Source organism: Pan troglodytes, chromosome 2 (assembly GCF_028858775.2).
Source record: "Pan troglodytes isolate AG18354 chromosome 2, NHGRI_mPanTro3-v2.0_pri, whole genome shotgun sequence".
Classification (NCBI taxonomy): domain Eukaryota; kingdom Metazoa; phylum Chordata; class Mammalia; order Primates; family Hominidae; genus Pan; species Pan troglodytes.
Genome location: NC_086015.1, coordinates 104,833,401 through 104,847,496, shown reverse-complemented (window position 1 = coordinate 104,847,496; position 14,096 = coordinate 104,833,401). Strand labels below are relative to the sequence as shown.

The 14,096-nt window shown below is 39.9% G+C and overlaps 1 protein-coding gene and 1 non-coding gene across 26 annotated transcripts in view; one reads left to right on the top strand and one right to left on the bottom strand.

The window, feature by feature from the left end:
• SENP7 (SUMO specific peptidase 7) overlaps positions 1-14,096 on the top strand; it is a 199,069-nt gene that overhangs the window by 613 nt on the left and 184,360 nt on the right. For 13 of the 25 annotated variants that reach the window (XR_010155284.1, XR_008547289.2, XM_054682116.2 and 10 more), the window contains exons 2-3: positions 7,661-7,804; positions 11,576-11,625. The exons of 4 other annotated variants lie outside the window; for them this stretch is intronic. Coding sequence is in view for 16 of the 21 variants with exons in the window: in XM_054682116.2 (XP_054538091.1) it covers positions 7,661-7,804; positions 11,576-11,625 (194 nt within the window). In the remaining 5 variants the exon portion in view is untranslated. Of the gene's footprint in view, positions 1-4,671; positions 4,771-7,660; positions 7,805-7,989; positions 8,009-11,575; positions 11,626-14,096 lie in introns of those variants that run through there. 8 more of the 25 variants (XM_001146607.6, XM_063806062.1, XM_001146320.7 and 5 more) reach the window with 4 other exon arrangements.
• On the bottom strand, positions 10,445-10,547 carry LOC112208859 (small nucleolar RNA U13). The gene has a single exon (XR_002943411.1). It is a non-coding gene; the product is annotated as a small nucleolar RNA U13 (small nucleolar RNA).

The following is a 14,096-nucleotide window of genomic DNA, read 5'->3' as shown; positions in this document are numbered from 1 at the left end:
TTTGCGTCCCTTCCCCTCTCCCTCCTCTTTCCCTCAGCAGGTAGCTGCTGCTGGGGAGGAAAGGTGGGGCTTGCGAACGGAGACTCCTTTTCTTTGATACAATGCCTCTCCGGGTCTGGTTCTGCTGAACAGGCCCGCCTAATAGCCTTTTTGTTTTCCAGCCTCCCCTGCGTCTTCCAAAAGTGATTGGAAAGTCAAACAAAGGATTTGAAGCCGTGCTTTCGTTGTGTTTTTATTTTCAGCATATTTTTTGTTTTGGATGTTACTTTGTTTTAAATGACTATCTTCAGTTTTGTGTACAACGTCTTGGAAACAAGAAAGTGGAGTTATAAAAACGTGAGGTAGAGCTCCTCCCAGTTGAGAAGTTTTTATCAAACATTTCATCCATTAAGGGGTCCTCAAGTCCTTGCGTTAAGTCCTATGGATGGTAGGAGGAGAGAATGAGGACTCATATGCTTACAGTCCAGTACACAAACGAACGCCCAATGAATCAATTATTTCATTTCATTTTTCTGTTTCTGATGGTACCGTTGATTTCTGCAGAGACAGTTAACAATTACAGATTTATTGGCCGGGCGCGGTGGCTCATGCCTGTAATCCCAACACCTTGGGAGGCCGAGGCGGTCGGATCACAAAGTCAGGAGATCGAGACCATCCTGGCTAACATTGTGAAACCCCGTCTCTACTAAAAAATGCAAAAAATTAGCCAGGCGTGGTGGCGGGCGCCTGTAGTCCCAGCTACTCAGGAGGCTGAGGCAGGAGAATGGCGTGATCCCGGGAGGCGGAGCTTGCAGTGAGCCGAGATCGCGCCACTGCACTCCAGCCTGGGCAACAGAGCGAGACTCTGTATCAAACAACAACAACAACAACAACAACAACAACAACAACAACAACAACAAAAATTCCAAATTTATTTAGGAGTGCCCTGTGGCAGTGCATCTGAAACTGCTTTCAGCCTTAATTGCAAAGGAGAGTGATTATGGATCTCTGGGGACACTGCTTGAAGCAGTTGAAAGCCTGAAATCCCTTTTCATATGCAACCAATGTTATCGATGTTCTTGGTGTATATTCTGGAGATAATAGTTTTTTCCTTTGAAAGCACATGTATAAATGATATATATGTATATTTATACATACATGTAGGTATATGCCTCCAACTGATGAGTGTTTTAATAGTCTCCACCCCCCACCAAACCTCTAAGTAAAATGGACACATTAGGAAAACGCACAATGCTTAGCTGGTGTCATTTGCGTGCTTCCTAACACAGAACTTTAGGTGTGATCATATCTTCCTTTGAGATGCACAACCTTTTTTAAATAAATGCATTTCATCTAGGTTTAATACATTTTTGAGGAGGGAAGGTAAGATATTTGCCTTGTACTTCAACAAGTCACATTCCTTTTTACCTGATTACACTTAGATTTATTTATTTGTCACAGTAACTTGATGTAAGTAGTTGTGGGAAGTGGATTTTGATAATAAAGCTGTTAATCCTTAAAAGACATTGATATTTACGTCAGTTACATCTCTAGAGAGCGTTTTCTTTTTCTCGTGATCTCTCTTTTGGAGCTGTCCTTTCTGAAAAGTAAGGTATAATAAAATCCATACCCAAATCTAATGTTACCTAGCTGTTCTCCAGTATGCCTCTAGTTTTAAGATGTGCACTAATTAATTTTTAAGTATGCTTCTGCTTTTCTTAATAGTGTATATTTAATTTCCTGAATAAATTCTCAGAAATAAAACATCGGCTGGTTGAAAGATTCCGTGTAATGGTTGTAGGCATGCAGTTGCCATTTCATTGTAAGTTGTTGCTAACTGGAACCCAGATGAAGTGACCTTTTTTTTTTTTTTTTTTTTTGAGATGGAGTCTTGCTCTGTTGCCCAGGCTGGAGCGCAGTGGCACAATCTACCACCTCTGCCTCCCAGGTTCAAGCGATTCTTCTGCCTCAGCCTCCCTAGCAGCTGAGATTACAGGCGCCTGTCACCATGCCCGGTTAATTTTTGTACTTTTAGTAAAGATGGGGTTTCACAATGTTGGCCAGGCTGGTCTCAAACTCCTGAGCTCAGGTGATCCACCTGCCTCGGCCTCCCAAATTGCTGGAATTACAGGCGTGAGCCACCGCGCCCGGCCATGAAGTGACATTTATAGTCATCAAAGTTTCCTAAGTATGCAGAAGAGTTTGATTAATAAAACAGGAAGAAGAGGTAGAAGGAAGGTGGGTAGCAGTAGGAAGATAAAATAAAACACAAAATTTGAAGTTTTATCTGTGAGACTAGATTAGGCTGCCCTAAACTTTCTGCTAAACAAGGAAGAACTGTAAAATGTTCACAGTGTACCGCTCAAGACTTTTTCAGTTGCAAGTAGCAGAAACCCAATTCCAGATGGTTTAAGCTAAACACATGTATTTGTAACTCATATAACTGATAACTATAACATTTAAAGCAGTATATTAGATGGTGATACACATTAAAAAACAGCTGGCATCAGAGACAGGTTCACTGAAGTTGAATGATAAAGTGTGTGGGAGCAAGGGAGAATGACCATTAAAAGTGTTAAACAACAAAAATACAGCACAGATAAATTAGAATCATAGACTGCAATTTTCAAGTGAATTTTTGAATCAAAATAGGAAACGTCAAGTAAATTTGAACCAGTTTTCAACTGATTGCTTCAGGCAACATTCTTGGAGGCCTGTGTCACTCTCATTTGTAGTTAAGGATAACGTATGTTCTTTAAGTACTTAGGCACTAGACATTGTGCTAAGAACTTTACAAACTTCAATATTTTCAAGAGCCTTATAAGGTAATTGTTTTTCATTTACAGATGAGAAAACCGGGATTTAGGGTCAGGATAAAGATTAGTAATAGCTAGTAAGGAACGGAATTCAAAATGTGGTCTCTAATTACAAAATCTATAGTTTTAACTTCATTTACTGCTACTAGTGTCCCTGATGGTATAACTTTCTTAAATCTTTCAGTAGGTCCAGGTGATGTTTGCTTTGCATTGAAAGTGTAATGAATGATAATTGAAGCTCAAGATGAGAACTTAACAATTAGTTATGATAAAGCTGCATTATTTGCAGCAATCTTAGTTGAAGTCATTGGAATGAATGGAATTGCCCACAAAAAAAAAATATAGAGTGAGGAAGGTCTTAAATCACATACAACTAATTTCAGAGTGGGGAGGAAGAGATATTACTAAGCAGTTAGATAGGCTGATTAGGATTGTGACAGGTTCGGGAAGAAAGGGAGGAGAGTAAAAAAAATGTTAACCTTTCAGAGAGTTAAAGTAGCATGAGGGTACTGGATTTGGCAATTAGGAGGCTACTTTTACTGATGGTAAGAGTGGTTAGTAGACTAGTAGACAAAAGCCAGATTTCAACAGGCTAGAGGAATGAGTGGCAGTGAGGAAATGGGGCAGCAAAAGTAAGCTGAGAAAATGAGATGGGAAGGAAAGATTTCTAGAACAAGCTTGAGTAGGAAATTAGGTAGAAAGGCTTGTTTTTTTAAGAATATGAGAGACTTAAATCAGGTTGGTAGGGAGTGGGAAAGGGGTGGAGAGGGAAAGATTGAATATATATCAGGTAGGAGATAATGGAGTGAGGTCCCAGAAGAAATGGGAGAGAGGGATGACATCAAAGAACAGTTTGGTGAGATATAGGGAAAGGAGAAAAGATGGATAAAGATATAGACAAATCTTGAGAAGGTAAAGATATTGCAGTTTTGGCTTCTAAAATGAAATAAGGTAATTTTTTGAGAAAGGGGCTTTTAAATGGTACTGGGAATGCAAGATAGGTCAATTAGGGATGAATATATATTAAGTACTCTTGCAGTCTTAGTTATAGCAAGTGTGAGTTTTATAGTAGTTGGAGCTGTTAATACTTTGTGACTTAGTAGTGCCAAGCAGTACAAGAGCAAGAGTTTGGAAGAAAAATGAGTTTAATTTTAATTAAAGGGTGTGGCAAGATATAAGGGCAAAGAGTGGATTTAGTGGCAGTGAGGAAGACAGTATATAGAATGAAAGGTTTGCATTTGAGAACTTGAGAGTTTTCCTTAAAGCTGTAAGGAACAGTTTTCCTTAAAGCCATTCTTTTATTTTTTTGGAGATGGAGTCTCGCTCTGCCCCCCAGGCTGGAGTGCAGTGGCACGATCTCGGCTCACTGCAATCTCCGCCTCCCGGGTTCATGCCATTCTCCTGCTTCAGCCTCCCGAGTAGCTGGGACTACAGGAGCCCGCCACCACGCCTGGCTAATTTTTTTTTGTATTTTTAGTAGAGATGGGGTTTCACCATGTTAGCCAGGATGGTCTTGATCTCCTGACCTCGTGATCCGCCTGCCTCGGCCTCCCAAAGTGCTGGGATTACAGACGTGAGCCACTGCGCCTGGCCTCCTTAAAGCCATTCTTGAATGCGTTTTGCTGAAATGGAGATATGTAGAAGTTTGTACCATTAAATGAAGATGAGTCCATTGTTTTGAGTGAGTTGATTAATGGATGTTTTAGTACTTCAGAATGATGGTGAATTTTGATGATACGTAAACTATGAACCAAGAATCAGAGTATTCTAGACATGTTGGAGAGGATCTTGGGTCAGTAGATGGCAGTCATAAATATGGGCAAGGGAATATATCCAATTTTTTTTGTTTTTGAGATGGAGTCTCGCTCTGTCGCCAGGCTGGAGTGCAGTGACGTGATCTCAGCTCACTGCGACCTCTGCGTCCTGGGTTCAAGCGATTCTCCTGCATCAGCCTCCTGAGTAGCTAGGACTACAGGTGAGTGCCACCATGCCCAGATAATTTTTGTATTTTTAGTAGAGACGGGGTTTCACCATGTTGGCTAGGATGGTCTCTATCTCTTGATATCATGGTCCACCTGCCTTGGCCTCCCAAAGTGCTGCGATTACAGGTGTGAGCCACTGTGCCCAGCCAGGAATGTATCCAATTTATGTTAATTTTAAAGGAGGAATTATTGTAATAAAGTCAGAATATTAATGGGAGATGGTGGCGGTGGGGAAGGAGATTTTTTTTTTGTCTTCCCCCCAAAGGAAACAATGGAGATTGTTCATCTCTACTTCTGTTTTATAAGTGGGAGAGTTTTAACAAAGTAATATATCTAATAAAAAGCTAGGATTTAGTTAACCTAAGGTGGAGGAGAAGTTGAAGGAAAATATTCAAAATTTAAGGAAACTGTATTGACTTTGGAAAAGAATTTGGTAAACTAGGGAAGAGATGAAGAAGATGTAGATGAGGGGGTAGAATTCAATTATATGAGGTGTGATAATAAGAAGGTGATAGGCTATAGGGATTGACATCTTGGTGGTGATTCCTAGGCTTGATGATGGAAGGCAGAGGATTGAAAAGTAAATTAAGGGGGTATGGTAACACAGAGAATGGGTTATGAATAAGATTGAGTAGCTCCAAAGATCCAGACTAGAATTCTGTTATAATGCCTTCCTGATGAATAACTTTCATTTGGGTTTTCAGTAATTTATGAATCTGGCTGATGTGGTCTGCTTCATCCTAGTTCGTGTGTGCTTGTATTGGTAAATCACCCTTGGGTTGTGCCTGGCTCCACCCATTTCTGCCTGTCTAAACCTTATTCTTCAAAGCCCAGCTCTTTTTTTTTTTTTTTTTTTGAGATGGGATCTTGCTCTGTTGCCTAGGCTGGAGTGCAGTGGCATGATCATAGCTCACTGCAGCCTTGAACTCCTGGGCTCAGGCTATCCTCCTACTTCAGGCTCCGGAGTAGCTAGGACTATAGGCCCGCACTATCATGCCTGGCTATTTTTTAAAAAAACTTAGTTTTTCTAGAGATGGGGTCTCACTGTGTTACCTGGGCTGTTCTTGAACTCTTCGCCTCAAGCGATCCTCCCACCTCGGCTTCCCAAAGTGCTGGGATTATAGGCATGAGCCACCATGCCCGGCCCAAGCCCAGTTCAGTTGTGCCTTTCCAAGAACCATTTCCTTGATTAATTCAAACTTAAATTTATGCCTGTTTCTGCACTTCTGTTGGTCCTTATGCCTCTTATATGATAATTATCAGATTCCATCATATATTCTAGCTTGCTGAGTTGTCTAATGTCTACTTCTATACTATTAACACTGTGACAGGGACTGTCATTAATTTTATTTCCCCATAGCATCCAGTATGCCTAGAGTGTACTGGTTTAGAGTACCATCTCTGGAATATGACCGGTGATGGATCACTATGGTAACGTTGGGCAAGTTATTTGGATTCCTCAAATCTTAATTTCTTAATCTATAAGATGGAGATTATACATTATTGATTTCATGATATAAGGATTAAGGAAAATAATTTGTGTAAAGCACTTAGCATAATTCCAGGCAATGATAATTACTATTATGTCAAATAAATAGGCTGGGTGCTGTGGCCCATGCCTGTAATCCCAGCACTTTGGGAGGCCAAGGTGGGCAGATCACTTGAGCTCAGGAGTTCGAGACCAGCCTGGCCAATATGGTGAAACTCTCTCTCTACTAAACATATAAAAAATTAGCCAGGCATGGTGCTTCCTGCCTGTAGTCCCAGGTACCGGGGAGGCTGAAGCAGGAGAATCGCTTGAACCTGGGAGGCGGAGGTTGCAGTGAGCGAGATCGTGCCACTGCACTCCAGCCTGGGTGACAGAGCAAGACTCCGTCTCAAAAAAAAAAAAAAAAAAAAAAAATTATGGAATAAATCAGTGAATGAGTGGGAAAAGTTATGCTTTTAGTTTTTTGACTCATATATTTAGAATGAGAGTAATTGGAGAGATTTTCCTATATGCTAATGCTAATATACTGCAGTCTTTTAAAGGGAGATACTTGACTATAAAATGTTATAGTTACCATTTCTTTTGCACTAACTATGTGTTAGTCATAATGCTAAATGCCTTCATATGGATTATCATGCTTTAATCTTAACGATTAAAAAGGCAGATATTCTCCCCCATTTTACAGATGAGAAACTGAGACTCAGAAATCACAACTAGTAAGCCGAGATACAAATTTAGGTTGTCTAGCTTTAAAATATGTACTCTTGAGCATGGTAACTATACCATACAGTCTCAAGTCGAGGCACATCATATGCTTATTTAAACACTCCAGAGCTAACCTGGTATAAGATGGAGCAAGTCAGCTATAAAAAAATTGTAAAATTTTTTATTAGACAAAGTTGGCCAAGAAGAAAAAAACATAAATATTTGGGAATTCACAGTAGCATTAATGAAAGGAAATAGGGGAACATACTACAAAACAGGATGGAAGCACTTTTAACCCAGTGAGATATTTTTGGGATATAAATTTGTAAATTAAAATTTAAGGAACTGATATTCCTTTTAAAATGACATGTACTTTTTTATTTGTATAAATTTAAGGGGTACAAGTACAGCTTTGTTATATGGGTATATTGTGTGGTGGTGAAATCTGGGCTTTTAGTGTAATCATCACCTGAATAGTGTACATTGTACCCATTAAGTAATTTCTCATCCCTCACTGCACTGCTGCTAGCCTTCCAAGTCTTCAGTGACTGTTATCCCACACTCTATGTCCATGTGTACACACATTATTTAGCCCCTACTTATAGTGAGAATATGTGGTATTTGACTTTCTGAGTTCTTTTTTTTCTTTTTTCTTTTTCTTTTTGAAATGGTTTCGCTCTGTCATCCAGACTGGAGTGCAGTGGTGCAAAAACGGCCCACTGCAGCCTCGACCTCCTGGGCTCAAGCGATTCTCCACATGCCTCACTGCAGCCTTGACCTCCTGGGCTCAAGCGATTTTCCCACCTCAGCCTCCCAAGCAGCTGAGACCGCAGGTGGTGTCACTGTACCCAGCTAATTCAAATAAATATTTTTAGAGACAGGGTCTCACCATGTGGTGCAGGCTGGTCCCAAACTCCTGGGCTCAAGCAGTCATCCTGCCTTGGCCTCCCAAAGTGTTGGGATTATAGGTGTGAGCTTCTAATCTGAGTTGTTTCACTGAAGATGAAGGTCTCCAGTTCTGTGTTACTGTAAAAGACGTGAGTTCCTTCCTTTTTCATTCCGGAATAGTATTCCATTGTGTATATGTAGATATGTGTTTTGTTAAATTTAAAATTGACTAGAAAATGAATTTCTACAGGATACTTTCTTATCACTTATTTAAAAAATTCTTTATTTTTGGTAGTCAACTTGAGTACTAGTTTATTTAAATTATTTGAAGTTATCAAAAGCTTAAGTGTAGAGGTGAAAATATTTTTTTTTTTTTTTGAGATGGAATTTTGCCCTCGTTGCCTAGGATGGAGTGCAATGGTGTGATCTTGGCTCACTGCAACCTCTGCCTCCTGGGTTTGAGTGATTTTCCTGTCTCAGCCTCCTGAGTAGCTGGGATTATAGGCACCTGCCACTACACCCAGCTAGTTTTTTTTTTTTGTATTTTTAATAGAGACGGGTTTCCCCATGTTGACCAGGCTGGTCTCGAACTCCTAACCTCAAGTGATCCAACCACCTCGGCCTCCCATTAGTGCTGGGATTACAGGCATAAGCCACCGCGCCTGGCCCAAAAATAATTTTTTAGATCAGGAAAACATTACATGGTTTCTCAGCAAATGCATATAGTGAAACTAATGCTGTGTATTATGAACTTAGAAGAAATCATTTCAGCAATATAGATTTCTGGGTAGTCTATATTTCATTAGTTATTATTATTATTTCTGATTTTAAGTACCATACAGTACACATATCTTTAGTGTATAGTTCAGTGACTTTTTTTTTTTTTTTTTTTTTTAATTTGAGACAGTGTCTTGCTCTGTTGCCCAGGCTGGAGTGCAGTGGTGCCATCATGGCTCACTGCAGCCTCAACTGCCTGGTTCAAGTGATCTTCCCACCTCAGCCTACTGAGTAGCTGGGAGTGCAGGTGCACCCCACCACACTCGGCTAATTTTTGTACTTTTTTATGCAGACGGGGTTTCACCCTTTTGCCCAGGCTGTTCTCAAACTCCTGAGCTCAAGCGATCTACCCACCTCAGCCTCCCAAACTGCTGGGATTACAGGCATGTGCCACCATGCCTGGCCCCCATCACTGTTTTAACTAGTGTTACCATAGGTTTATTTTAACTCTTCTTGAATTTCAGAGAAATAGAATCATATACTCTTCTGCATCTGGTTTCCTTTGAGCATGCCTGAGAGATGTATCCATATTGTGCGTAGCAGTAATTCATTATCTTTTATTGCTATATAGTTTTCTATTATATGAATATGTTTATCCATACTTGATGGATATTTGGGTTGTTTCCAGTTTTTGGATATTAAGAACAAAAATACCTGAATATTCTTATTTCTGTTGGTTATTTATCTAAAAGTGTAATTGTTGGACATTGCATAGGCAGGTGTCTAACCTCAGTAGATGCTGGTGAAGCAGATGTACTCATTTACACTCTTAGCAAGAGTATATGAGTTCCAGTCTCTCACCAATATTTGGTGTTGTCAATCTTTTTACTTTTACTCATTCTAAAGGCTGTTTAATGGTTTTCATTGCCATTTTAATTTTGCATTTCCCTAGTGATTATGAAATTGAGCACCTGTTTATATGTTTATTGGCCATTTGGATATTCTTTTTTTGTGAAGTGCCTATTCAGACTTTTGTCCATTTTGAAGATAGGATTATCTTGCTTTTGCTTTGTAGGAGTTCTTTATATATTCTGGTTATGAATTCTTTGACAAATACATGTATTATAAATATTTTTCTTTTATTCTTGACATGCCTTTTCACTCGATGATTTTTGATGAACAGAAGTTCTTTTTTTTTTTTTTTAATCTGAGACAGGGTCTCACTCTGTCACCCAGGCTGGAATGCAGTGTTGCAGTCATGGCTCACTGCAGCTGTAACCTCCCAGGCTCGAGTGATCCTTCCATCTCAGCCTCCTGAGTAGCTGGAACTACAGGCATGTGCTACCATGTCCAGCTCCTCTTTAAATATTTTTATAGAGATTGGGTCCCACTGTGTTGCCCAGGCTGGTCTCGAACTCCTGGGCTCAAGTGATCCCCATGCCCTGGCCTTCCAAAGTGTTGGGATTACAGGCATGAACCACTGTGCCTGACCTTTTTTTTTTCTTTTTTCTTTTTCAAAGCGAATCCAGGCCAGGCGCGGTGGCTCATGCCTGTAATTCCAACACTTTGGGAGGCCGAGGTGGGTGGATCACCTGAGGTCAGGAGACCAGCCTGACCAACATGGAGAAACCCCGCCTCTACTAAAAATACAAAATTAGCCTGGCATGGTGGTGCATACCTGTAATCCCAGCTACTCGGGAGGCTGAGGCAGAAGAATCGCTTGAACTCGGGAGGTGGAGGTTGCAGTGAGCCGAGATTGCGCCATTGCACTCCAGCCTGGGCAATAAGAGTGAAACTCCATCTCAAAAACAAAACAAAACAAAACAGAAAAACATGCTAATCCAGTGTGGTTCTTTATTTTTCTTTCATGTCAGATGGGTAATACGCTGACCTAGTAACAAGGTTCAAGGTGGCACATCTCACAGATGCGTGTGAACACCCAGTCATCATGCTCATGAGCTACAGTAGGATCAGAAGTTCTTAATTTTAATGAAGTACAGTTTATTAACGTTTTCATTTGTGGTTAGGACTACTTGTGTCCTCTTTGAAAAATCTTTGCCTACCCAAAGGTCATGAAGATATTCTCCTACTTAAATCCAGATGCTTTGTTTTTATCTTTGACATTTCAATCTATGATTCATTTCAAATTAATTTTGTGTATGGTGTGAGGTAGTCAAGGGTGTTATTCCCCCATTTGGTTATCAGATTGCCTCAGCATCATTTTGAAAATCATCCCTTTCCTATGCAATTGCAGTCGTGCATTTGTCACAAGCAGGTGACCATATGTTGAATCTCTGCCATTTATTTTTTTAGTAAAATCTGTGATATATTCAGTAGACTGTAAGTTCCAGGAAAGTTTGGAATTTGCCCACTATACTGTACTGCCTAATTTGCCCACTATACTGTACTCATTGCCTAGCACAGTGTCAGGCACATAATAGACATTGAATTAATGTTTGCTGGTTGGAAGTTATAACTCAGAAAAATCCACAGCAAGTCTGAAAAATGTTGGTGAGTAAAAGAGAGTTAAGCTGTTCCCAGTTGCCCAGCATGCTTAGATATGTAGTAGAACTGAAAGTGTTTTTATAGAATATTCTCAACTTCTAACTTCTAGAATTTCACCTGCTTCTACCTCCCCCATTATAAGAATTTGTCTGATCAAATGGTTCTACTACTAGGTGTGAGGTCTTTGGTCAGGGAATTTCTGTTTAGTTCTTAGAGCCAAGTTTTCCTCTTTCTTTTCTATTGTCATTATATATATATTTATATATATAAATATTTTACTGGAGACATTTTGTGAGAATCTGCTATTCTTCTGATACGTGTAGTTATTTTTTGACTTTTATGTTTAGCCCTTCAGTTTCTGTAAAATGTGTAAATTCTAAATCTAACAAGTCAATTTAAAACAAAGGATGAATGTGAAAGAATCTCCTTTGTCAAACTGTTTATCTCATTTAGATGTTAAACGATAATTTTTACCACGTCTTTGGTTTTTGTAGAAATCATCACAGAAGGAAAAAGGAAAAAGTCATCTTCTGATTTATCGGAGGTATGCATTTGTTTTGCTTTTAACCTATTATGTTTGGAGTTACTGATATTGAAAGTATTTTGCTGTTTGTCTTTTTAATAACATTTTAAAGAAAATAGTATAAAACTTTAATCAGTGTTTTGGGAGAGTGGTGTATTCTAATTAACTGAAGGTTAACCAGGAGACTTTTCTACCAACTTTGTTTAAATAGTTGACTAGTATACTTTCTGGACCAGATGACCAGTATACTTTCCAGAGCTCATTTTAGATTTTATTTAAAACATAGCACAACATTTCTTTGATGACTTAATCTATTAGAGTACCAATGTGCATTCATTAGTAATGCTATAGATGCAGAGTAGTTGTACTCAAGGTATGTGCTGAACATTACTATTGGGAATATGTCCTTTTAAGCCTCTTTTTTTCATTTATTTCTCCTACGTAAGCCAAGAGTAGCAAAACAAACAAAATGAAGTTTCTACCTATATAGGAAGTGTTTTAAAAATTAATTCCTTTTAAGAAAGATAATCTTTTTCTTTTTTTTTAAGAGACAGGGTCTTGCTCTGTTGCCCAGGCTCAAGTACAGCTCACTGCAGCCTTGAACTCCTGGGCTTTAGTGATCCTCCTGCCTCAGCCTCCCATGTAGCTGGGAATACAGGGATGTGCCACCATGACCAGCTAATTTTAATTTTTTCTTGTAGAGACAGGGGTCTTGCTATGTTGCCCAGGCTGGTCTCACATTCCTGGCCTCAAGCAATCCTCCTGCCTTGGCCTCCCAAAGTGTTGGGATTATAGTGTAAGCCACCATACCTGGCATATAGAGATAATTTTTTTTTTCTAGAATTTTGTTCTTTAAATGCAGTAATATCCCGATTTACATTATAAGAATTTATTAAACCCTTTTCTCTGAAGCAGTCTAAGTTATGCACAGAGAACTTTAATATGATACATCTTCATGTTATATAGTTATAGCATTTAACAAAGAAGGAGAAGAAGTCATAAAGGAAGACAATGAGAGGAAATCAAGAGTACCTTAGAAGACCATATAGAAAGTATGGCTTTAGATACACTTCCTTTTTTGGCTTAAGATTTGCATGGTGTGGTTTCTCCATTTAAAACTCTGGATTTAGTTTAAGTGGGGTAAATAGGAGGTTAAAAAAAATCTTGTGCTGAGGCAGGCGGATCATCTGAGGTCAGGAGTTCAAGACCAGCCTGGCCAACATGGTAAAACCCCGTCTCTACAAAAATACAAAAATTGGCCGAGCGCAGTGGCTCATGCCTGTAATCCCAGCACTTTGGGAGGCTGAGGCGGGCAGATCACGAGGTCAGGAGATCGAGACCATCCTGGTTAACACGGTGAAACCCCATCTCTACTAAAAATACCAAAAATTAGCCGGGCGTGGTGGCAGGTGCCTGTAGTCCCAGCTACTCGGGAGGCTGAGGTAGAAGAATGGTGTGAACCTGGGAGGCAGAGCTTGCAGTGAGCTGAAATCATGCCACTGCACTCTAGCCTGGGTGACAGAGCGAGACTCTGTCTCCAAGAAAAAAAAAAAATTAGCTGGGCATGATGGCGGGTGCCTGTAGTCCCAGCTACTTGGGAGGCTGAGGCAGGAAAATCGCTTGAACCTGGGAGGCAGAGGTTGCAGTGAGCCGAGATTGCGCCATTGCACTCCAGTCTGGGTGACAGAGCGAGACTCTGTCCCCCACTGCCCCCTAAAAAAACCTTACATTGCCAGGATGAATACTATCATATCTACTTTGAAATACCTCTGTATTAACTACCACTATTTTTGTTTTTATTATATCCAGTGAAGTGAAATATCCTGCTTTAGACTATTGCATTATTCATGCAATTAATCTGAAATCCTGCCATTAGAAATTAATACTGAGTTAATCCATTTCTCTGATTTTTAGATGTACTACAGTGTTTCTTAAACTTTTTGTTTACAAGGAAGTTGAGACTTACAGAAAAGTTACAGAAATTTTACAGAGTTCCTGTAAAATTCACTCAGGTTCTCCCAATGTTATTATCTTATATAAGTATAGTATGATTACAAAAAACAAGGAATTTATATTGATACAGTACCTTAAACCAGTGGTCCGCAACCTGTTTGGCACCAGGGACCAGTATCGTGGAAGACAGTTTTCCCATGGACGGGGGTCGGGAGGATGGTTTCGGGATGAAACTGTTCTACCTCAAATTTTCAGGCATTGGGTTCTCATGAGGAGCGTGCAACCTAGATCCCTTGCATGCACAGTTCACAATAGTGTTTGTGCTCCTATGAGAATCTAATGCCACTGCTGATCTGACAGGAGGGGGAGTGCAGGCCCTAATGTTCCCGTGCTGCTCGCCTCCTGCTGTGTTGTCCTTGGCCTGGGGGTTGGGCACACCTGCTTTAAACTATAGACATCATTTGGATTTCTTCAGTTTCACTAATGTCCTTTTTCTGTTGCCAGATCCAATCCAGGATCCCACATTGCATTTAGTTGTT